General features: G+C 42.7%; 2 protein-coding genes across 6 annotated transcripts; one reads left to right on the plus strand and one right to left on the minus strand.

Annotated features, from left to right (window-relative positions):
* Positions 1-93: 93 nt before the first annotated feature.
* Positions 94-12,770, plus strand: rbfox1l (RNA binding fox-1 homolog 1, like). 4 transcript variants are annotated; one of them, XM_088306300.1, is made up of 12 exons: positions 94-399; positions 4,836-5,072; positions 7,921-8,100; positions 8,803-8,856; positions 8,938-9,030; positions 9,088-9,157; positions 9,227-9,286; positions 9,357-9,489; positions 10,207-10,246; positions 10,333-10,406; positions 10,491-10,572; positions 10,819-12,770. In XM_088306300.1, the coding sequence occupies exons 1-12, from the start codon at positions 313-315 to the stop codon at positions 10,861-10,863; spliced, it is 1,155 nt and encodes a 384-aa protein (XP_088162426.1). In that variant the 5' UTR covers positions 94-312; the 3' UTR covers positions 10,864-12,770. The 4 variants fall into 4 exon arrangements, with proteins under 4 accessions (XP_088162426.1, XP_088162425.1, XP_088162429.1 ...); XM_088306301.1 differs by lacking the exon at positions 94-399 and adding an exon at positions 4,086-4,129; XM_088306299.1 differs by having other exon boundaries at positions 9,088-9,286.
* An 81-nt stretch (positions 12,771-12,851) lies between these two features.
* On the minus strand, positions 12,852-22,141 carry leng8 (leukocyte receptor cluster (LRC) member 8). 2 transcript variants are annotated; one of them, XM_088306298.1, is made up of 15 exons: positions 21,784-22,141; positions 20,929-21,064; positions 20,722-20,838; positions 20,564-20,641; positions 19,191-19,605; positions 18,835-18,988; positions 18,593-18,763; positions 18,262-18,504; positions 17,839-17,997; positions 17,383-17,677; positions 17,091-17,192; positions 16,942-17,010; positions 16,725-16,854; positions 16,444-16,651; positions 12,852-15,822 (listed from the first exon to the last, which is right to left on the minus strand). In XM_088306298.1, exons 1-15 carry the CDS (start codon positions 21,822-21,824, stop codon positions 15,660-15,662), a joined length of 2,481 nt encoding a protein of 826 aa, XP_088162424.1. In that variant the 5' UTR covers positions 21,825-22,141; the 3' UTR covers positions 12,852-15,659. The 2 variants fall into 2 exon arrangements, with proteins under 2 accessions (XP_088162424.1, XP_088162423.1); XM_088306297.1 differs by having other exon boundaries at positions 20,722-20,844.
* Between the last annotated feature and the right edge of the window lie 1,162 nt (positions 22,142-23,303).

The raw sequence follows: 23,303 nt of genomic DNA on the forward strand, positions 1-23,303 counted from the left end.
AGCATGTGTTTCTGTCTGTCAGGCTGCATGATCGCCTCATGGACACACAGAAAGCTCTTTTCACTGCTCGAAATCCTGTCTTGACCGGACAGGACGCTGCTTGTTTTGTGTGTGGGGGTCGACTCACCTCCACATTTTGGGTTCACAAACTTTAAGCCTTCCTTCACCAAACCCCTTTTGGATCTTTCCCTCTATTTGGATTTCTCCTTTCTTTTCCAGACTGACTCTCCTGAGTTCAACTTCACTTTTTTTTTTTCCCACCCCTTGTCCTCCACTCTCCCTCATTCTCCTCGTGTGAGGCTTTTTGAGGCTATGCTGTCCTCACCCACTGTCATCCTCCAGCCTTATGGACTGCCTGTCTATCCGCAGACTACCACCTGCTACCCCAGCATAGTACAGGTAAACGCTCAAGTGTTTCTTTCGGGGATGTTTTGTTAAAAAGTGAACAAATGAGTCCGGTGTGAGGGTGTTTTTATTTATATTTATATTTATTTATTTTAGGCCGGGGTAGAAAATGAGAAATACCGAAAAAAAATGTTATGACTCTTCTCACCAATCACAATGATTGTTACTCCTTTCGAGTTCAATCAAGGCTCAACTTCGTTCTTCGGTTTTAACAGACATTTAATGTTGTCGACATGTCTTTTTACATGTTAAAACAACACTCCAACAATGCCGTCAGAACTAAGAAAACAGCAATATAAACAATATTAGCACACAAATAAGGATGGCTCACAAAAACAAAGAAAGTAAATAGCACAATATTCACCTCATTGGCCAAATTCACTCAAAAGGAATAAAGGTTAAATGTTCACACAAACGTGACTTGTCGTCTTGCCTTCTCTTCAGAGTACATTGCCTCTTCTGGCCATTGTGTGCATCTATGCCTATGTCCCTAAACAACAGTTATACATGTGGAACAAAAAACAAGTTCCCCCCTTTATTACAATATTAAACCAAAACAACTGAAAATTATAACTTACTTTACATTTTAAACACAAAATAATGTCTTTATTCAGTGTACTTTTAAACCACATTAAAACTATTAAATAAAGGAATGAAATAAATGAGATTTGCCTTTGACGGCAGCTACAATCATGATCACGATTGCTTACAAAGCCCAACAAAATGCTAAAGATGTATCGCTATCGGTAGCTAAAATAAATACGTTAGAAATAATTCTAACAAATTTTGGATCATTTATCGAGGAAAATGTGGTTCTGCAGAGGCTAGTCTTCAGGAGAGCGACAACATACTAATCTTTAGACCACTCGTTTCTGTGGCGCTAGCAAGTAAAGCAACAGTGGTGAACTAACAGCCTTGTAAGCCCGTCGAACTATTCTAAAAACGGATAAAACCTCAGAACAATTGTTACAAAAAGAACCAAAACGATTAAAAGAAAATTTACCGCTTTGTTTCTAAATATGTGATACATGTCTCAAGATAGTTGCTAAAAACAAGCAAAGTCTGAGAACCAAGATAGAGTATAGCGTTAAAGTCATTTTCACCATTTCTGGCTGAAACGATGTCTAGGGAAGTATTTTGAAGTTATCACCCCCCCAAAAGTAACAACTTGAATGCCTTCGTTCAATTCAGCGGTTCGTCAATGTAATTGCTATGTGTGGTTAGCTAGCAAGCTATACCTCTTCCTCAAAAATGCATCTTCTCTTCGACTAACGCACTGTCGCAGCTGTTTTGGTGTGATTTGTTGTCGCCTGTGAGTGTGCGCACTTCATGGAAGAGAAGGTGTAAAAGGAAGGGAAACAATTTTATTCACATAGGCGTAGCGGCTGGAGAGTGCCTCTTTGTCACTGCCGCGAGTGCACGTATTTCACAGAGGGGAATCTTTTTTTTTTTTATTTGTATTTTTTTTTAAAGCCTTATGTGACAACCAGCATGTGGACTGGGGCTTCACTGGTGTGGTCAACTTAGAGGGCCTCGTTGTTAGCTGCGAGTGTGCGCACACCACGGAGAGAAAGCTGAAGAGCAAGGGATTTTTTTTCCCGACACTGGTGTGGTTGCTTTCGAGCGCCTCATTGTGAGCTGTGAGTGCGTGCATGTCACAAAGAGAAGGATTTAGTTATTCTTTTTAAAGTCTGACAACGTGTAGACTGGGACTCATTGGAGCGCCTCGTTGTCACGGCCTGGGAAAACCCTGTGATGACCTGGTGGGATATATTCCAACCACTGGAGACTTTACATGGTTGTGTTATATAACTCAAATATGTAATTAGGTGTTAGCAAAGTTGCATTTATTTTTCCAGGTTGCAGCAGTGGTATTTGAGTGACAATTGAGCGCATTCAGCGGACACACCCCCAATGTTTGAAAACGGAGCTTAATTTTTCACTTATTTTGAAACCTCATTTTATATACTATAAAAGTGCGTATGTATGTGTATGTGTGCGTGCGTGTCCCTGACATGCCATCAACGCCACAATGCATCTGGCGCGGCTCCACCTTGTCAGCTGTATTTTTAGGCTCACTCTCCTGAGCAGAAAATCACAGGAGGAGATTCTGTCACCTATCTGGTTTTCGGCAATCAGCTCCTCTTAAAATAGAGGGTGGGAGGGCCTGCATGTCGGTAGGGCAACCGACGGTCTTAAAATAATATTGACAGAATGCGTGTGATGATGGCGTTCACTCGAATGTGGCCGGTGTGAATGTATTGCGTGTTGGAGTGCTATAGTGTGCTATAAAATGAGCAGACAGATGAAATGCTACGATGGTGTAAACACAGCACGACCACAACAGGTGCCCAATTATCGGATTGTTCTTCCATACAATGGATTTTGGACTTTAGATTTAAATATAGCTTTAGCAATTTTAAATAATTAATTTGAAAAAATAGCTGAAGCTCCAAGTGAATATATTGGATTTTCTTTTCTTTTTTTTTTTTAATTTCATTACATTTAATACACTTTAATTGAATCATTTGATCTTACTAATTGCGATGTATTTTTTACAGTGTGTTGCTTTTTATACAGTTTTTTACTTTAATTGAATTTCATTCTGAGACACCTGACTAAATACGCTGGCATATTGAGGATTTTTTTTTTTTTTTGTTTTTAGAAATTGTTTTGTTGTTTTACTTTTATTGATAAACGACTGATAGATGCAAACAATAGTGTCATATACTGATGACAGTTGTGTACAGTAGTGGTTCTCAACCACCGGACGGCGGGCCGCACAGATGAAAGAAAAATACCCAAAAAAAAAAAAAGTAGTACTTCCGGTTAATTTATTATTCAAGGTTGAAACCTTTTATTTTGGAGTGACCGTTTTCTCTCTGTTACATCCATCCATGATGGATTCTTGATGTATGTCAAGATGCTAATTGTTTCAAAATTTGCAAAAAAAAAAAAAACATACAAGGCCCCCTTTGCAAAATATACGGCGAGCACGATTTTCCCTTTAAACTTAGATTTTAGTTTTCTAATATAAAATTTTTTTAAAGCACTCTCATTTGAATTTGATTTTGTAAACGAACATGTTCTTTCAATTGTAATTTTAGTTGTTTTGTAAGTGGTAAAACGAATCCCTGAATTATGTCCCGATCGGGCTCTTACACTCGAGCATGTCGCTCGCCACATCTGCAGTGGAAATGTCGCGACAGCTGTCCTGGCAGGCACCTGGCCCCCTGAGCTTTTGACCTGTGAACCCCGAGCTGACAGCTGAAGTGCTATGAGAGGACACAAGACAGACAAGAGACGAGGGGGGTGGATAACATATCTGCATGACTGCTAACTCCAGTCGGTGGGAATAAAACAAAGTAGGGTGTCATATGATGATGTTATCGTGTGAGTATTTATTTTCCTGATGGCTCTCGACTTTTACTTCTTAAATTTGAAACTTTTTATATTATAACCCCTGTGACCGTGTTGGTCAAAATAAAGCATGCGCGTGTATATGAATTAAAACATACATTGCAGTGATTGACAGTCACAGATGAGCACATGTGGTGCGGCAGCCCCCTCGGCCCCCTTCTCCTCCCCTTGTCGTTGTGGCGATCATTTGAGGGGATTGGTGGAGGGTTAGCACTTATGGCGCAGTGGGCGGGTGATGGGGCGCCATTAAAACATGCACCAGTTGATGTTGAGGGACTCAGAGATCCCGGGGTGTGCTGAAGGGGTAAGACAACGCTTTCTCACTGTGTTACTATTGTTGAAAAATGATCCCAAAAAATTGAAGATGATCATTCAGTCTTTATTGGTAACTTTGTGATTCTCTAATACAAGATTTGAACAGGGTTTAGTCCCTCCATTGACTAAATGACTTTTGATTGATCTCATAAAATGTTTTTACAGGGAAAATAGAAAAAATGTCGACATTTTGTAGACTCACATAACCACTAAATAGCTTATACAATTAAATGCTCCAAAAGAATGTGGAAGAGTCAATTTAGCGTTGACTAATCATCAAATTTGCTGCTCAGCATTTGCATCTAATTTTGCTTAAATGTAAATTAAAGCTTGTCCCAAAATAGGTTTATCATCAAATTATGGCATTCCTGTACATTTTTATTTTCTGTTTTAATGGATGCATTTGTGGAATTGTATTGCTTTGCATTCCTTCCTATCTATCTAGCTAGCTAGCTAGAGCTAGCTAACCATCAAGCTAGATAACTAGCTCACAAGCTAGATAGCTAGCGCTGCCAGTCCGTCTGTCTTTCTATCTATCTATCTACCATCAAGCTAGCTCGCTAGCTAGCTAGCTCGCTAGCTAGCTAGCTCGCTAGCAAGCTAGCCACCAAGCTAGATAGCTAGCGCTGTCAGTCCGTCTGTCCTTCTATCTATCTATCTTAATAATATTCCAACGTCCTCCCTGTTCTTTCCAGGGGGGCCCCACGCAGGAGGCGGGCCCGGGTGGCGTCGACCCCGCCCTGCCCCAGGTGTTTGCCGCGCCCCCTTCCTACGCGGCCGCGGGTCAAGGGCCATCGACGTCCGCGGGCAGGTTGCCACCGCTGGAATTTAGCTCGGCACACCCCAGTTCCGAATACCCCGAGCACGCCCAGCTGAGGGTCTACCAGGGCCCTCAGCTGGAGGGCGCTGAGCCTCTGGCGACCGCCAACACGGTAAGAACCGCAAGGAAAGAAAGTCACATGATAACAATATTATTTAAAGTCCGATTGAAATGTCATATTGCGACGGAAGGCAGGAGTGGGGGGAAAAAAACAGTACTCGTGTTCTGAATTTTCGTGCAAGTGAGGACTCAGAGCAAACCAGTACGTGGAATTTAAGGTGCATATCAAGGAAATGGAAAAAAATACTTAAACAGCTTTCCATTTTGTGGCTTCTAGAGACAATTATAGAAGTCCACTTTGTACTTTAGGTGCCCCCTTCCTCTGTTATGTCTCTTTATGGCAACACCATATCAATGACACTCAGGAAGGGGTGGGGGGGGGGGCAGCTGAGAGTGTTGTTGAAAATAAATCTCCATTTTTGCCGTGGCTCTTTTCAAACGGGCAATAAACAAGATTAGCTTTCATAGATTAAAGAGGTGAATGTGTGTGTTGATATTGTGTGAAGGTCTTTTCATACATAGACTACCGTGGGAAAGACGTGATCTCCACCTGTCGTCTTCTTTTAGAAATGGAGCGAAAAAGACAAGATGAGTTGTATTTTGTGAGGTTAACAATGAGGCGTCTACTTTTTGGACAATGATTTAATTCTTACAAACGACCTTTTTTCTTGTATTTGTATCCACATGTTTCGCCAATGTACAGTTTTCATCATGAGATCCAACACAAGAGTTTCTGTCTTCATACAGTGAACTCCAAGCATAAGGGGGGGGGGGGGAGGGGGCGAAAGGGGAAGGCAGACCAGATGACCCCCCCCCCAGCATCTCTCCCACTCTGAAATATCACGATACAGGTCCAGAACGCTATTCTGCATCGTGACATGTCACCACCAAACCAGCGCAACCCTCCGCTCCTCCCCCCACCTTTGCCTCACGACTGTAGTGTGTGCGCGCGCGTGTGTGTGTGCGCGCGTGTGCGTGTGTGTCCGCCCCACCCCTCCTCTCCACCCCATGCATATTAATGATGACACTTTCCCTTTAACACTTGGCAGAAAAGCAGCACCTTGACTTCAGACTGCCTTGTTTGGAACGTTTTTTTTTTAATTTTTTTTATTTGTGTCTCTTTTTTTTTTTGGTGTTTTGTTCGTTCAAGCTTTCTGCCGCCTCATTTCTCCTGTCCTACATTCAAGCCTCACTGGAAAGCTAATAATACCCTCTTGTGCCTATATTTCGTTCTTTCTTCTATTTATTTGCAATGCGCAAGTTTGAACTCATTCACTTTGTTTTCATGGAAATTATTTAACACGCTGGTCCTATCCACCCCCCCCCCCACACACACACACACACAGATTGATGCACACATTTCATATGAGCGCACATTAGCATCGTGGTGCATTGTGAGACTGAATGTGAATTTTGTTTCCTTTCTTTTGGCGCATTACTTCTGGAATTGTTGTGCATGGGACGGTTCAAAGCAGATGGATTTCGTCAGCATTGCTGCAGTTGTTTGCGTTTCACTTTGTTACAGCTGCTTGGGTGATAAGCTGTTTTGATTTGTTTTTTTTTCAATTTTGGGGCCAAATAGAAGGCGAGACAGAAGGGAGACAGTTTCTTATAGGTAGACCCACAAAAAAGTCTCTAAAACACAATCCTGAAAAGACACAGGGATTCTCCTACAGTGGATTAAAGTGACCAATTTAGCTAGCTAATGCCCGACATATTTTTTAAAAGAATTCAGCCCCTGAATTGGATAAATAAAATTTGGTAGACAAGTATATCATGAGTAAACCCACAAAAAAAGTCCTGATAACAAACGCTTGAAAAGACAGGAAGCCATTTTGGTTGCAAGTGGCCATTTTGGCCTATGAAATTTAAAAAAATAATTCAGTGTCCAAAATTAGGGGTGTGGAGGAAGTCTAAGCCCAAAAAAGTCTCAAGAACTCATGTCCAAAAAGAAACAGGAAGTCCGCCATTTTCGTCCGAAGAACCCATTTTGGCGCAGTCGCGCCATTCGAAATCTTAAAAAGAATAAAATCACCGACGCTTGTTTCACTTAGCGAGCTGAAATTCTCTCGATATGTTCATAATGAATCGTCCCACAACAAAATCTCATCCCTGAAAAGATGAAATTTTGTATCATTTTTGCATTTCTGGGGTTGATTCACAAATTGAGTTGTCCTAGAAATGTTGTCGTTCATAAATTTTATCCATGGATACCAGACAGCAGGACGGCACTAAATTCCAAAACATATTATTTTTTTGTCATGATGCGTGCAACAAAATTTAATGACTCATCATAAAATCCAAAAGTATAATAATGACCAAGCTAAAAAAAGTTAAAAGGTGAGCAAAAGTCGCTATTTTCTGAAAAATCAGCACCATGACAGTTTCGCTGAGCAACAAGAAATTTGATCGGTAAATCTTTCAGAAAAAGAGCCACAAATTTTTTTTTTGGGCCAATTGCTACCAAATTCAAACCAGCAGCTGAATCACACAAAATTACGTTTTTTGTCCCTGTGTGTCAGTAGAGCACGGCGTCAAAGTTCGATTCAAGTATTATCTCATTTGCAATCCGGCCAATTTGCAGTTTATCAGCCGTACAGTTGGTTGTTGTCGTTTCCTACAGGCATGTCTTGGGGCACCCCTTTCCCTCGCAATACTTTCACACCTCCTCACATTTGCCTGAGAAGGATCACTGGTTGCGGAATGCTCTTTGGTTTGGATCACCTGACCTGGTGGCATTGTCTTGTTTAATGTTATGTGATGCCTTGTACACAACCAGGAAGTGATCTGATGTCCATCACCCTCATCCGGACTTGCACTTTGTCTCACAATCTCTCTCTCTCTCTTTCTTTCTGATTCTTTTTTTTTTTTTGGGACGGTCATTCGTCTTTGGCCATTAGGAGGATGCTTTGGCCCCTGTAACCTCGGACCCCCAAGCTCTGAGCGCGTCTGTGACATCCAGCGGCGGTGGGGGGAGCGGAAGTGATGACGAAGGGTCTGGGAAGGGCCAGCCTAAACGCCTCCACGTGTCAAACATCCCGTTCCGCTTTCGGGACCCAGACCTCCGGCAGATGTTTGGGGTACGGATTTATGCATATTAATATAGTAGAGCTGTGAAAAAGTATGTCGCCACTTCCTGATTTCATTTTTTTCTTTTATCTCGTGTACATTTTTCGGCTCCTCAAGATGAAAATCATCACAGACAAAAAAAAAAAAAAGGCTTTTGGAGAATTGTTCTGTAGACTGACGAGACAAAGGTTGAAACTTTTGAATTTTGTGCAGCTAGTTTAAAAAAATAACACGTGGTGGATAAGTGATGCTCTGGGGCTGCTCTGCTCCTTCACGACCTGGACGACTTATTTTGAGTCATGCAACAATGAATTCTGCTGCCTACCACAAAGCCAGAACATACCAGCGAGTCCACAACTAAATGTCTAAAGAGGTGGTACAAGGTGGCCAAGTAAAAGTCGGCACTGAAATCCTTTTGTGATTTTTGGACGTGACCCATGGTTAAAAAAAAATCTTGAATATCAATGAAGAAACAGCCAAAAATCCAAAAGACACTTCACGTGTTATCACAAACGCTTGACTTCAGTTTCAAGTGCGATAATATGCAAAAAAAAAAAACAAATCTGAGTGATATTTTTTTGTGCATATTATCAAAAAAATTATTATGAAAAAAAAATTATCATGGAGGGAGTACTTTTTCACGTACTGTGATTATCACCAATCAACTTTACACACGGTATCATTATAAGACAAAGGGAAAATCTCTTTTCCAGCAATTTGGAAAGATCCTGGATGTCGAGATTATCTTCAATGAAAGGGGGTCAAAGGTCAGCGTCGCCCAGTTTGCAGTTAATCAAAACGTGAATTGGAGATATTAACAAAAACGGATTCTGCATACCCTCATGCAGGGATTCGGGTTCGTCACCTTCGAGAGCGCAGCCGAGGCAGACAGAGCACGGGAGAAATTGAACGGGACCATCGTGGAAGGGAGGAAGATTGAGGTGAGACACGCACATCGGTTTCCATGGCGACAAGTGTTACGTTCTTTACCTTTACAGGTTAATAATGCCACTGCGAGGGTCGTTACCAAAAAGCCGCAAACGCCGCTTGTGAATAGTGACCTTTCAGGTAAGACGCGACTTCATCAGTCATCGCTGCTATATCTTGGCTTTGAATTATTTGTTCTTTTCTGCGTAGCTTCTGGGTGGAAGATCAACCCCGTCATGGGGGCCATGTACGCACCAGAACTTTACACGGGTCAGTAAATGCAACATAACGCAACACAATTGCCCGGTTTCTAATCCATTTGTCTGCTTTCGTTGTAAAGTGGCTGGTTTCCCGTACCCGGTGGCGGCGCCCGCACTGGCCTACCGGGGCTCGGCTTTGAGGGGGCGAGGCCGGACTGTCTATAACACTATCCGCTCCGCCGCAACACCCGCTGCTGTGCCTGCCTACCCCGGGTAAAGCGCTGAGTGTTTATGATGTGGACGAATCTGTTTGGTACAGGTCGTCATGTAAATTTGTGTCGGAGTTATGTTTCTGTCCTCAACGTCAGCTATGAAACAGTGGCTGTGTTCAGAATCCAATCCATTATGCAGCTGAGTTTTGTAGTGCTGCTTAATTGTGTAGTAAATATAGGTTTTCCCCAATAGAGAGCCCGCTACACTTTATTAAACGTAGCTGGACTGAATTTAAGTGGATGAAATAATGGACAGGATGACGCTGGGCCAAAATTTAAATGAATTGGACTAAGTTGTAGAAAAGGAAACTAAACTTCACTGGACTGAGCAAGACTAAGATCAACTCAATTCAACTGAGTTGAGGTAAGATGATCTGAACAAACTGAGCAGAACGAGATTGAACTAGACAGGATTTGACTGAGTGGGACTAAACTACATTTAACTGGATTGGATTGGACTAAGCGGGACTAAATTTAACTGGATTGGATTGGACTAGCTGGGCTCGATATGATGAAGTAGGACTAAACTCAATTTAACTGAGCTGAGTTGGAGTAAATTGGACTGAACTGGATTCAATGGAGCTGTACTTAGATTTGTTGAATGGACTGTAAAGGATTGGACTAAATTGAAGTGAACTGGGGTGCGCTTAAAACTGATCTGAGCTATACTGGCAACCTGGTGCAACAATTTCCGAATGTTTTCATCTCTCATAATCAGGGTGGTGTATCAGGACGGTCTCTATGGAGCGGAAGTCTATGTAAGTGACTTTACCTACTTGGTCGGTGTCCGTTCAACTTTTTCTGCTATCATTGGTCAGCGGTAACATGATGCAATCCCACGCAGGGAGGTTATCCCGCTGCGTACAGGGTGGCCCAGACAGCATCGGCGGCTGCTGCTGCTGCAACATACAGTGACGGGTAAGGCAGACCTGTCAGGGAAAATATCTTCACCTGGAACTCCCATTCTAATAACTGATTGATTGATTGCGATGATGTCACCAGATATGGCCGTGTGTACGCCACAGCTGCAGACCCCTATCACCACTCGGTGGGACCAACAACCACGTATGGCGTCGGCACCGTGGTGGGTTAACACACACGCAGGCCGTTAATGATATAATTATGCTAGCTTAATGCTAACACACAATGCAAAACGCCATATATGAGCTAATGAAACTAGCATTGATTCATTATTGTCGTTGTGTTATGGGACCGAAGAAATTATTTTAATCATTCCACATTTTACATGCTATGATCCTCATTTAAAAAAACAACAACACTTTGTGTGTGTGTGTGTGTTGCATTTGCCTTGATTTCATTTCATTTGCAGGCTAGTTTGTACCGAGGAGGATACAACCGCTTCACTCCCTACTGATACACCCCCACTGTGACCCGGATGCTGCACACGGAAAGTGACCGGACGGACTGAAGTTGTAAATATTGTGCACTGTACTGTTCTCCATATTCAGCACACGCGTTGCATTATTTATGTATTTTACAAGTGAACTTTAAAGGAGGACTCATGATGCTAGAACGCCACAGTCTGTGACATCACGATCTTTTATCGAACTGTACAACATTTTCATACGTTCTTTGGATGATGTGCTGAATCTTTATTTAAGTGTGCGTGTGTTTGAGTGTGCGTGTGTGTGTGGAAGTCAAGTGTGACCCTACGAGATACTTTTTGTCCTGTTGCAGAGTTGACTGGATTTTATTGGGGTTTCATTTGTGTTTCTTACTAACTAACTACCTCTTTTCTTTTGGCTTTTCCTCCTGATCTCGCTGTGTGTGATGTTTACCTCGAAATAAAACTCTTTTCATCTGGCTTTCTTGTATTACTCATTTTCCTCGCTCATAATTTTCTTGTGTGGCTGTCTTTTGGTTTCTAGTGCTTAAAAAAATGGGGCCTTGTTTTCCTTTCAGTCAACAGGCCTCAGATGAAAACTGAAGCATTTGATTTTCTTAGCTTTGTAATTGTCTAGCCAACATATTATAATTTCTATCATCGCTTCTTCTTTCCTTTCTAGAAAATAGATTATTGTTGAACTGCTATTTTTCTTCTCCTTTACCACTCTTGCCTTATTTTTCCTAGATATTTCATCTGTTTTGCTTGACCTTGCATCTGCTTAATGTCTTTTGCATGATTCATTCTTCTTTTCTCGCATTCTGTCTTCTGCTTATAGCTGCTTTCTATTTATTTTTATTTTTTTGCTCAAAAAGCAGCAAGCATCTCTGTTCTCTCTGACTTGCATGGTTTCTAGATTTCTAAGCTTGTTTTGCAGCCTTTGTTTTTCCTCTCTGCTTTCCTTGTACTTCACACTATTTAAATCTTATGGACTGATGATCACATGCGTCAATGTGCACTTCCAGTCTAATGGGTTGGACACTTTCTAATAATACCGAATGAGAAATTGTGTTCAAAGCTTTGACTGGTCGAGTTTCCTTGTTGGAGTGGTGCCTTGAGATACGAGTGCCCAAATTACGTGGTTGTGAACTCGTAAACTCACGTCACAACAAGGAGTTTAGCATATCGCGAATAAACTTTTCAAAACGGGTTTCAAGCTGTTTAATGCCACTTCCCGTTTAAATTTACCGTGAAACTACACACAGAGCAGACAATTACAAATCATGTGAATGTAAAACAATCAAATGGACGCCTTTAAATCAGATAGCTTAATGCTAAATGTGAAACGACATAGGGCCGCTCATGAATAGCTTCCGGTAGTATATGGCGGTGTTCAACGAATGAGCATTTAAACACAATCAGTGGGGCAAGTAATGTAAATAAAGGATTGCAAATAAAGATATTTCTGCATATTATTGAGCCACTTACAGTAGATGAGTGAAACACGTCGTGACTCTATTTATACTGCCCCCCGGTGGCCGACACGCGCACACGACCGTAATTAACAATTAACCGTAAAAAAAAATCTAAATATTTTTCATACGGTACAATATTACAGTATTTACCATATTAAAAACACGTTACAAAATGTATATTTTAATTACGCACGTGCTCACAGAACGAATTACACTCATTACTAAAGGCACTACAGAATGTATATATTCAGTCGAGACGGATTCCTTTTGTAATTGTATTAACTATTGTTGCTTTGTTTTCCTTCTTGCTAACGGCATGTTTGTTTTTTTGAGTGGCTTTCTTATTTACGTCTTTCCCATTTTTAGACTTGCCCCAAAAAATCCATTCAACTCCATCAGGTTAAAATGTCAACACGTAAAGTCAGAAAACGCACGTGGAGTGTCACATGATTCCCGCAGCATTTTACAATAAACATTTGATGCCAAAACTCCAATTAAGCCTCTTTGTGTAATAGCATGCACAACATAAAAAAAGCACACCTCTTTTGCTTCATATTTTTTATTAGATTCTTCAAAAAGAGAGAATATGTACACAATATTCATACAGACGCTGGTGCTTTCAAAATCTGTTCATGGGAGGGAAAAAACCCCAATAGGAACTGGAAATAACCTTCAACTACAGATGTTAGTGAGCTGCAATGTTCATACTTACTACCGTGACTATGTGCGAGTGCAACATTCTCAACACAAAATGAATGACATCTATGCGAGCAGAAAGAGGAGCGACAGAGAGCATGCATAGGGGAAGAAGGAAAAGTGAGGAAGAAAAGATGAGAGGGAGAGGTGGTGGCTGGGAGCAGATGGCGTTGGGAAGGGAAGGGCTATGCTAGGAGAGGCAGCTATCAAGGAGGAAGTGACAAAAGACTGATGAGGAATCAATAGTACATGGGAGCAAAAACACACTTTTTAGGCTTCAGGGGGAAGAACAAAAATATTCGTAATTATGTTAAAACCTGGCTGGGATTTCGACTTTGTTGGTTAACATACAACAGCGGATGACTTGAGTTCACGACGCGGGCGGGACTACTGAACAGAAAACAATCCGTCTCCATTTAAAAACGCAACCGGACAAGCAGAAATCAACTCGATACCATTGGCTAACATGTTAAAGTAAAGTTACGTAATGTCAGAAAAGGGCGGGGGGGGGAATAAAACAATTGACTAGTTAGCAGCACATTAGTTGCACACGAGGCTCACACCGCTCGATCTTGGCTTTCGAATGGCGTGAAACTGGACTTGCTCACAAGTGATTTTCTTCCCCCAGCTTGCCGTCCGGAGGAGGTTCGCCCACTCGGCGTCCTCGTCATCCTCATGTTCCCTCCTGCAATGCAGCAAGCCGTGTGAGACGGCTGAAGGGGGGGAGGGTTGAGCAGTGGTGCGACTCCCCAGGGAAGGATTGGGTTTGGGGGGTGGGGTCAGGGGTGAGGAGAACAGGTCAAACAAAAGGGGAAGAAAGGAGACATGTTGAGATCAATTGTCATGACAAATAACCACGTCAAAAAGCACATCAGGGAAGTTGTCGTCGCTGGGTAAAAATGTTTTTGATCAGGGGCGGGGAACCTTTGTGGTTTTTGTGTTTCGGGAGCTTTTTGTCATTACACCTACATGGAGACCAGGTCAAATATTCTGTTAGGCCGCAATTGGCGGAGCAGGTTCCGCACCCCTACATGAGATCTTTGGCAGCTGGCATCATTTAGCGTTGACGGAGAACACAAATATACTGCTATGTACATCTGCAATAGAAAACTAAACACACTTACCATGTGTGGGTACTTCTAGTCTACAAAACCACTGCAGAATGAACCACAGCAATCATGATACAATATTTACATTACATAGGAAAAAAAAAAAAAATCATAGCTCAGTTTCTAAAAATGCCTCTCAACATAAACAATTTGCAAATAAACAGAAACATCTATTAACAACTACGTGCTCTCTTCCAGCATGTTTTAACAAGAGCTACTTTTCTGGCATATCTGACTAAACAGTAATGACCAATTTCAAGGATTTTATCGATAAATTACTAACTCAAGTTAAAAGTTCTGACACTCCGACAGCAGTGAGTGTGAAATTTAGACTGATGGTTTGGACACTAAATTCACTTTAAAGCCTTTAAAACCATCACACTGTAGACGCAGACTTCTTCCCTGACATCAATTTAAGGGCCAAATACTGCTGTCCGGAACCTGGAGAACATCTAACGGGGAAGGGAGGAGGCCTCGTGACGTTTTGCGGGCATCCGTCTCGTTCAGGAGAGTCCTTCTCTTACCAGCCTCAGATGCAAACAAGAGCCGCTGACACAGCATACAAACCGGACGACGTCATCGCTCTTCCGTCCTGACGACCATCTGCAGAGCGACGGCGAGGGAAGAAGGGGAGACGAGCACCGTCGATGAAGAGCCAGGGTGGGAGGGGAGCTTGCAGCCGAGGTTGACAGCGGACTCCTTCCAGCGGAGATGGAGCTTGTCGCGAAACCCTCAATGAAGAAAACGCTTCCATCTCGAGAGTCATTGCTTCCTGACTTGATGCCACTTGACCAGTGACTAAAACTTCGAAAGTGAACCAGAGTCCCAAACTCTCCTCCCTCAGGCGATTGTGGACGAAGGCATGGACCAGAAGCCGAAGACCTTCAGGAACCAAGACGTCGCGGTCGCAGTGGAAGACGCGGACATACAAACCACAGCTTCCTCTTCTTCTTGATAACCTTGCCAGCGATCTTCACTTCTTTTTTTTTTTTCTTTTTGGGCCACAAGTCTCTATGGAACTGAACGTGCTTGCGAGATCTTCAAACGTGACTCGGACCAGATGAGTCTCTTCTTCTTGACACTTGAGATCTTGAAGCTGTTGACTTGGGGAAGGAAGAAAACATAACAGGACACTGTTAGCGTTGACATCTGACAGGGCTAATGGAACAGGAAGCATCGCGCGAGTGCCCTCCCTCATGTGGCTTGTGTGACTTTTTGGCCGCTAAAGTGTTGAGCGAATGGAAGCAGCTGGGGAGAACCTAAAGTGAAAGTGGGAGTTTTCTGCCTCCCCGACTGGAATGAGAGGAACTTTGTGTGTTTGTATGCATGTGTGTGTAGCCCATAGTGTCTACCGCTGCTAAATGACTCCTGGAAGCTGAACTCATCTGACATGGGACTCCTAAGTCATGTTCTACAAGAGTCCTATATGGGTGCTGGTCTGCCTCGCTGAACTGGCTGAGGTATCAAACAAAAAAGGTGCACTGCATTAGTCAATACTCTGGATCTGTAGCGCGTCCACCCTTTTAAATGCGCTAAGCCCACCCTCTCAGGAGGCAGCCAGTGCGGTGGTGCTGTTTTTGCAGTCTATCCTTAGGGGGTCTGAGGGGGTAAACGTGACACCCAACCCAGTAAGAAATTCCATACAGGAGTCTAAACTAGTGAAGCCTAGCGTGGACTGCACATACTCCACCGGCAAGTCAGGCCGAAACCTGTGGACAAGAAGAGAAAGTCAGAAATGCAGGATTTTGGATTCATGATTAAAAATACAGAGAGCTCCCGCTGAATCGGTTTATCCATCCAAGATCTTTCATTCAGTGACTACCGTGGATATTCATATATTGCTGTATAAAGCACACATCCCTACAGGAAGACGTGGAGGAGGGTCTGACTATCAGGCGATGATCAGTGACTGTTTAAAAAGTCAAGGTTGTAATAACCGCCAATACTGGCCGTCATTGGTAAATTACATTTTTTTTTAAGGGTGTCTAATCAGAGCGCAAAATGATTGGCCAATGACCGGCCAATTAACTTAGGTGGCGTGAGCAAGATGAGATGCTGTCTTTACAAATGTCTTTTTGCTCTCATCATTTTTACTTCCAGCGGGTACTTGTTAGCCCCAACGGTACCATGAATAGCCATGTGTCTATTTTTATTTAAACTAAACATGATTTGTTTTTTTCTGTACAAATAAAATCGATTATGTTCAATGAAAAAAAAACACGTTCTGTTGATTAGGAAGGGGGGGGGGGCTATGTGCCGTTAGATCTGGAATGTATAAGCCACAATTAATGGGGGTTCCCTGTATATTCTTCATGATAGAAATGTCTTACGTTTTAACAATGGCCCGAAGTGCAACCTTTCTTTCCCTTTCGACAAACTTGTCGATGAGGTATGCAGCCATGCGTGGAGCTTCCTGATACAACTTGAAGAAACGGCGGTAGTTCCCGAGAGCCCAAGCAGCACGGAGAGCGAGTGCGTGAGCAACACACATGTCCGCTTTCAGTGCTGGAGTCAAGTACACCAGCTCAGTGATGAGATCTGCGGTTGGGAGGAAACACGATTAAAAAGAGGCAATCAAAAGGAATCAAGTGCGTTCATGTTACGAGCATACCTCCAGAGTTTTTTGTGAAGATGTAGTACAACAAGCGATAAGCAGTAAATTCTCCGATGTTCTCTGACGGGTTGTCCTTGTAGAGGGCCTTCAGCTGCGTCTGGCACTGGTTGAATTCCTCATGGTCACCCTGGAACACAAAATTCTCGTCTTCAAGTTTCCATTGGGCAGTCTCGGAAAACCGAAAGCTAACATTCCAACGCGCGAGCAGTCTCACCTTCTCCAGGGCTATGCGCGCATGACACTCGTACACTTCCACGGTGAATTCCGTACGAACTCCTTGAACCTGTGGTGAGATTTGGTTGAACTTTTATTTGGGAGGACAAATGAGAAACAAAGAGCTTGTTAAATCCGAGTCGTACTAACCGTGAGGTCCTGTCGTATGGACTTCATCTGTTCACAAGCGTATGGATAGTCCTGTTTGGTTTTCCAGTCTGCTTTCACGGCCTGTAAAGATTTTTTTAACACCTGCACAGCAAAGAAAAGTTGACATGTTATCATTTATTTTTCTGACGCAAACATCTCCATTATTTCCTACTACAGTGTTTCCCCATCATATTTTTAATACAATTTAAGAACTTTGACTTTTGTCTGGAAAGAATCAAACACGAAAAACAGGGGTTGCCTTTACTGTATTTAAGAGAAGATGACAACTCACGTGAATAGGGCGAACAGTGGCGGGGTCTGGGGCACAGGTGAGCCTCAGGTAACACTTTGTGATATCCTGACACGTCCCAACTATGGGACAGTCTTCCCAGCTGAGGCCCTCCTGTGTCCCATCAGGCATGTCCAGATGGTTAACAGACAACACCAGGGGCTCCGAACGAAGCTGCTTCTGGAAGCGCGCTGCTCTGCTCTGCTTTTTGGCTTCTCTGTCCGGGTCATGGAAGTCCAAACCAGCGTTGCCACCTTTTCTTTTCTTACTACCGGGTGCATTGGAGTCATCCGTGTTTCTAAGGAATGGAATGGGAGGTTATTAACTCATTCACTACCAGCAGAGTAAAAAAAAAAAAAATTAATTAATCTTTGACATCTTTAGCCTTCAATGGCAGTAAATGAGATAAAAATGTTCCAAAAGGCAGAAAATCATAATCAAGCAAGGTTTTGCTATTACCTCCTGCCCCTCGCTTTTCCACCTCTTCCTCGTCCCCTCTCTCCACCATGTCCTCGATCCCTGTCGTTGCCACGCCCGCGACCACCTTTCTGATTTCGTCTCGACAGCTGAGGTCGGAGATCGCTGGAAAGGCTGTTGTCTGACTGAGAGCCAGAATCGCTGGTAGAAGAAAAAAGAGAATTGCGGTGACAAAAAAATAAATAAATAAAATTGCTGCAGTGCAACAAATTACGTGTGCCATGCAAGATCATCCAGTGTACCTCTAAAAATGATTCTATTTCAATTATTATCTTACTTCAACTCATTTTTAGTCATCATCTATGCTAGCAACAGAATCTACAATTATATGTACCCACTTACCAGCATGAGCCTTCGCTTAATAAAGGTTCGGAAACTGAAATAGGATGTGTTAAACGAGTCTACCTGCGCCGGTGTCTTTGGTTGCTACGGTCTCGGTTTCTGCCATGGTTTGGTGAGGGAGAGCGCGAGGAAGAGTGTGAGGAACTGGATGACGGACTGCGCTGAGAAAAGATATTCCTATAGTGACCCAATCGGTGACCTCCACCCCTGCCGCGCGTCGCAGCAGCTGTGCTACCACCTCGACTCGCCGTGTGTGTCTCCACACTCCTCGGGACCGCATGCCAGCGAGACTGCTTACCCTTCAAACTACATATGAAAAAGAAAAAAAAAACAAAACAAGGTGAGAGTTACATCAAATGTAGTAAAATGAAAAAACAACAACAATTCGGCTTACTCTGGCAGTGCTTCACGGTCCCAATCGATGGTGTAAGCGGATCCATCCTTTAAGCGGTCTTGCAGAACCTCTTTCAAGACCTTCTCTGTGCGATCTTTGTCGTCTTCCGTCTCGCAGGCTGTGAAACAGCGCTGCACGTACTCCTTCATGGCTGGCGGCCAGTCCTGGGGTCTGCGGATGCAAGTTAGCAGGTCAGGCCGCCGTCCCACAAAGAATAACAACAGTTCTGAACATTGTGTTACCGTGTCTGAGGAGTAGCGCTAGCATTCACAGGGGAGGATGGGGCAGGATTGAGCGCAGCTGGCTGCTCGACTGGTGAGAAGGCCTGGTTCGAAGTAGTCACCTGATAAGGCCTCTTGGGAATGTTGAACTTCATCGGGGCAGTGCCAGGTGACTCTGTTGAGAAAAATATTAAAAGCACTAAGTGATACTCCCTTATCGCAGTTCACCATTAACGCCTGCGCTATAATAATTTTTTTTAAGCAAACTTTTTTTTATATGTGTTCAATGGAAGCAGATTTGTATAAATGAAAGTATTGAATGAAATCTTCCGAATTTGTGTTATAAAGATCACTTTTATGACTGGCAGAACTCTTACGTTTCATGCGATGCCAAAGTTGCTGTCCTTGATTTTGGTTTTTGGCGTTATTATTCTCTCCTCTGCCCGCGCCCACGCCGTACGGCCCTGCTTGCTGCTGGGGTGGACCCTGTGGGGGCTGATAGTTGTTCTGAGCCTGAAAGCCCGCTCCGTAGTTGGGCCGACCCGGGCAAGAATTGTAAACCTGCATCTGGTTGGGGTCCCCGTGTGGATATGGCACGGAACTGTTGGAATTGTAAGCAGTATGTGGGGGAGGAGGGGGGTATTGGGACGTGGGTGGAGGAGGCAAGGGCGGCGGTGGAGGGGCAGCAGGTTTTTCTGAGGTCGGGCTTTGGGGTGGCTGAGGAGTGGAGGCGGGTTGAGGTTGAGAGGGGTAGTTTGGGGTCTGGTCTTCCATTCCAGGCACTGGAGGAGGCTTGGGAAAGAAACAAGATCATTTTAGGCACAAAGGGGTGCCAGCTATGACAAAATATGGTTGTGTAACACTTCCTGTGTACTCCCACTTTCATTTAGTTGGACCAGATTTGTTTTTATTGCTGTCACAATAAAACAGTCAGCCACACCGTAAAAATTGGGGGGGGGGGGGGGGGGGGGGTAACACAACACGAAAAGCATTGCTGTTGATAATGTATCCGGCCATCATGCTTTAGAGAACACACGAGGAGTGAAATGGATCTACCTTGAGGTTAGGTTAATATAATAAAGTTTTACCAAAAGCCCTTTGACAAAAACGCAATTGAACGACATGTTTATTCAAATCTGACCTACCATGTGAACAAATATGAGCTATATTTGGTTTGGAATACTCAAGAATAAAAATCTTTTTTTTCCCGTCTAGGCCTGTTATTTTATTGTGATAATTGTGACTAGACTAAGCAGTATTCAAAACGGATGGATGAATGGCAGACACTAAGTAATCACAAAAAGTAGGAAATAAGGCATTGGTGAGAAAACAGGGTTTAGTTCAGCCCTCAAGCGCCCCTTCCTTGCCCATTTTACATGTTCCTCCAACACATCTGATTCAAATGATCAGGCTCTGCAAAGCTTGCTGATGAACTGATTATTTGAATCAGACGTCTTGGAGGAGGGAAACATGTAAAACAGACTGGATGCGGGCTCTCGAGGTCCAGACTTGGGCACCCCTGCTTTCCATGATCAGGATTTTGGGGCCGATCACTGATTAGCGGGACCAAGATTGTGTTTGCTGTCGTGCCTTCTTTCGCAGATCTGATCGATCATGTCACTTATCAATCAACCAATTATGACATTACAGCCGATCAGATTTTGCATAGAATGCAACTATCTGCTGATCAAATCGGTGTAGTCTAAAAATTAATCTAATAGATAAAAAAAAAAAACATTCTTCAACATACCTGCCCATTTGAGGTTGGTGGTGTTTGGTAAGGAGTTGGGGGAACAGCATACTGATTTTGTGTATATCCAACTCCATACTGTAAAGTAGGTTTAGTATGTTATTCGCTTGCATAAGGGGAAAATTTTTCTTTTTATTGAAATGTAGGTCTGTACGTACCGGATTCATGGGGTAGTAGTAGCTGTACGGGTACGTGTACCCGGGATACTGAGGCTGATTTTGCTGGTACCACTGATAATATTGCTGGTGTTGTATGGCGGCGTCATTGACTCCTGCCTGAAACTGACAAGTAGGATTTACCTTTTGGTTTAGTGCGGTTTGTTATAGATGTCACAGCAAAATAGAGGCAAAATGAGGCTGTCTTACCTCCGCTGCAGCATGATTGGCAAGTGCAGCCTTGGCATTGCTTTGACTCTTGCTAATAGAAGCAAGTGCTTGTCTTGCTTTCTCCCATTCTGGGTTTTCTGCAACATGGTTCTCTGCAGCACCACCAACATAAGACCTAATATTTAAATGAGATCTTGTCAGTTGTAGTTGCGTTTAATGCTATGTCTTTGACTAAAAAGAAACCATGGGGTGTAAAATCACTTCACAGTTTATTGAAAGCAATTGAATATATATTTCTGCGGAATTTGCCTCATTCAAGACATATCTACACTGGTACCATTAGTTGCATTTAGGACATCAAGGCTGCTGTTGAGTTTATTTGCAATGTTTTCTGGCTTCAGTGATATTTAGCTCTGAGTCGATCTTCATGTGTTATCCCTACCCATACCCTATATTACGCGAGATGGCCAAGAAATTGGGCCATCCTCATCTGATCTCCATCAATATGGAAATGTTAAATTTAGGACCCATGAACATCCACGTTTTCAACAGAATTAAAAACGTTAAAAGTTAATAAGAACAAAGACCAATTTGACTAGAGTCTCACTAACTACTTTCATTAAAAAGTAAAACCACCTTCAAAGTAACTGTGAGCACAGGTTACATTTAAAAATTACATGCAATTCTTTTAGTGACAAGGTAAATTCTGAATGTCTTTGATTTATTTTTCCAACTTCCGTGTAATAATTGAAATGTGCTCGTAAACATCGCCGCGGTCCACAACCTTTATCCGAGTTAAAATAACGACACGTCTCGCGTCTACATGTCCGCAAACAAAATACAGTTTAATATAATACATCAATGTGTGTTATTTTATGGACAAGTGCTACATACCAGTTATTTTTCGGGGCAGCTTGTGCCGCGTTGGCCGCCATTTCGCCTCAGTGCTAGCGCGACGCTAAGTGGGACGGATTAATTTTTCGCTAGCTCGAAGGCTAGCACAGAAGCTAGGCTAACACTGTTAGCTTTGTACTGGTGCTAAACCTAAAAGTGAAAAAAAAACAGGGTTTTACCCGTCGGTGAATTACACTACGTGTATTGGAACGCAAGCGTAGCTTTACTCTATCTCGATTCAATGTTTAAATCTTGCTGATAGGACCATACGGAAAGTCATGAAACGATCTGTTCGTCTTCAACAACTTTGGACGGACTTGCTGAGGGGATACAAAATGGCAGTTGGGTGAAACGCCAAGCCCTGTGACGTTTACCGACAGGAAGTGCGTCACTGTTTCGGCTCTGCTTAATATACTTAGCACTTCAAAACGCTGTAAAAAACGCAAGAACGTGACCAAAATGATGTGTTAAATTATGTAATATTTCGTCATTCGTTCACGTTTTATCACCAGTTTTATGAACGGAGGCTCTGAAAACTATAAATATTGTAAAACTTTTGAATGCATGAGAAACTCCTGGCATTATATTGTTTATTTTTTATTTTCATTATTTTATGTTATGGATTATGTACATGAAACCCTTGGCATTGTATATATTTTTTTATTTTTTCCTCTTTGTGGTACAGTAATACATTGATATTTCCTCTTTCAAAAAAAAGTGTGGGTTTTCCCTTCTTCCCATAAGAAACATACAAGTGAGATTATTGTAAGACTTGAAATTATCGACAGATGTGAATGGGTTGTATAAATTTGCCCTGGCCTTGATTGACCGGCTCCCAGTCCAATCTAGTGCCCTGCCTTTCACCCATTCAGCCGAGAGAGACTCAACCTCATCCATGACCCTAACGAGGACAAGCACTATAGAATTTAATGGATGCAGTAATCATTATATTTTTCCACTGTCGATCAAGGAAATATAACCCATGTGTAATATCTCTCTACAAATAGTTTATTGAAATGAAATAAAATCCCAGATGGGAATAATATCACATTGTTTAAATTGTTGTTATTGTCTAAAAGTGTCCCATAATATCCACAAGTGGCTCCAGGCCAGCTCACCTAGAAGTAACCCCAATGAGGACCTGCACTCTAACACCCCCATTCACATGTTTACATCATGCAGCTGGAGGCAGAACATGTGACATAAAGGCATGCTCTGTCCTCTATACGATTTACCGAAAATGTGGCCTTCCCATTTGCACAAATGCATCGATTCTCCCCCATGGTCACATCAGCTGATGGGCTTTAATTGCAGAACATCCAGTTCCTCCAGTCAGTCTCTGGACAAAAACAAAACAATGCGTCAGAATAATGTTCAAAATCCATGCACAAAACAAGCGGTGGGAAAGAGAATCGTGAACTCGTTCACAACCAGCCGAGTAAAAAAAAAAAAAAAAAACGATCTTTGACGTTTTTAGCCGTCAATGGTGGTAAATGAGTTGAACAGTCAGAGACAATGGA

This window comes from Idiotropiscis lumnitzeri, chromosome 10 (assembly GCF_059441095.1).
Source record: "Idiotropiscis lumnitzeri isolate Australia: NSW breed Sydney's pygmy pipehorse chromosome 10, RoL_Ilum_1.0, whole genome shotgun sequence".
Lineage (NCBI taxonomy): Eukaryota > Metazoa > Chordata > Actinopteri > Syngnathiformes > Syngnathidae > Idiotropiscis > Idiotropiscis lumnitzeri.

Coding starts and splice junctions, on each gene's coding strand:
- rbfox1l (XM_088306299.1), top strand. CDS start 313: ATGCTGTCCTCACCCACTGTCATCCTCCAGCCTTATGGACTGCCTGTC. Junction 9,031..9,087: donor TGGAAGGGAGGAAGATTGAG/GTGAGACACGCA, acceptor TTACCTTTACAG/GTTAATAATGCCACTGCGAG. Junction 9,490..10,206: donor GCTGTGCCTGCCTACCCCGG/GTAAAGCGCTGA, acceptor TCTCATAATCAG/GGTGGTGTATCAGGACGGTC.
- leng8 (XM_088306297.1), bottom strand. CDS start 21,824: ATGGCGGCCAACGCGGCACAAGCTGCCCCGAAAAATAACTG. Junction 19,606..20,563: donor CACCAACCTCAAATGGGCAG/GTATGTTGAAGA, acceptor TTCTTTCCCAAG/CCTCCTCCAGTGCCTGGAAT. Junction 17,193..17,382: donor CCACTGTTCGCCCTATTCAC/GTGAGTTGTCAT, acceptor TTTGCTGTGCAG/GTGTTAAAAAAATCTTTACA.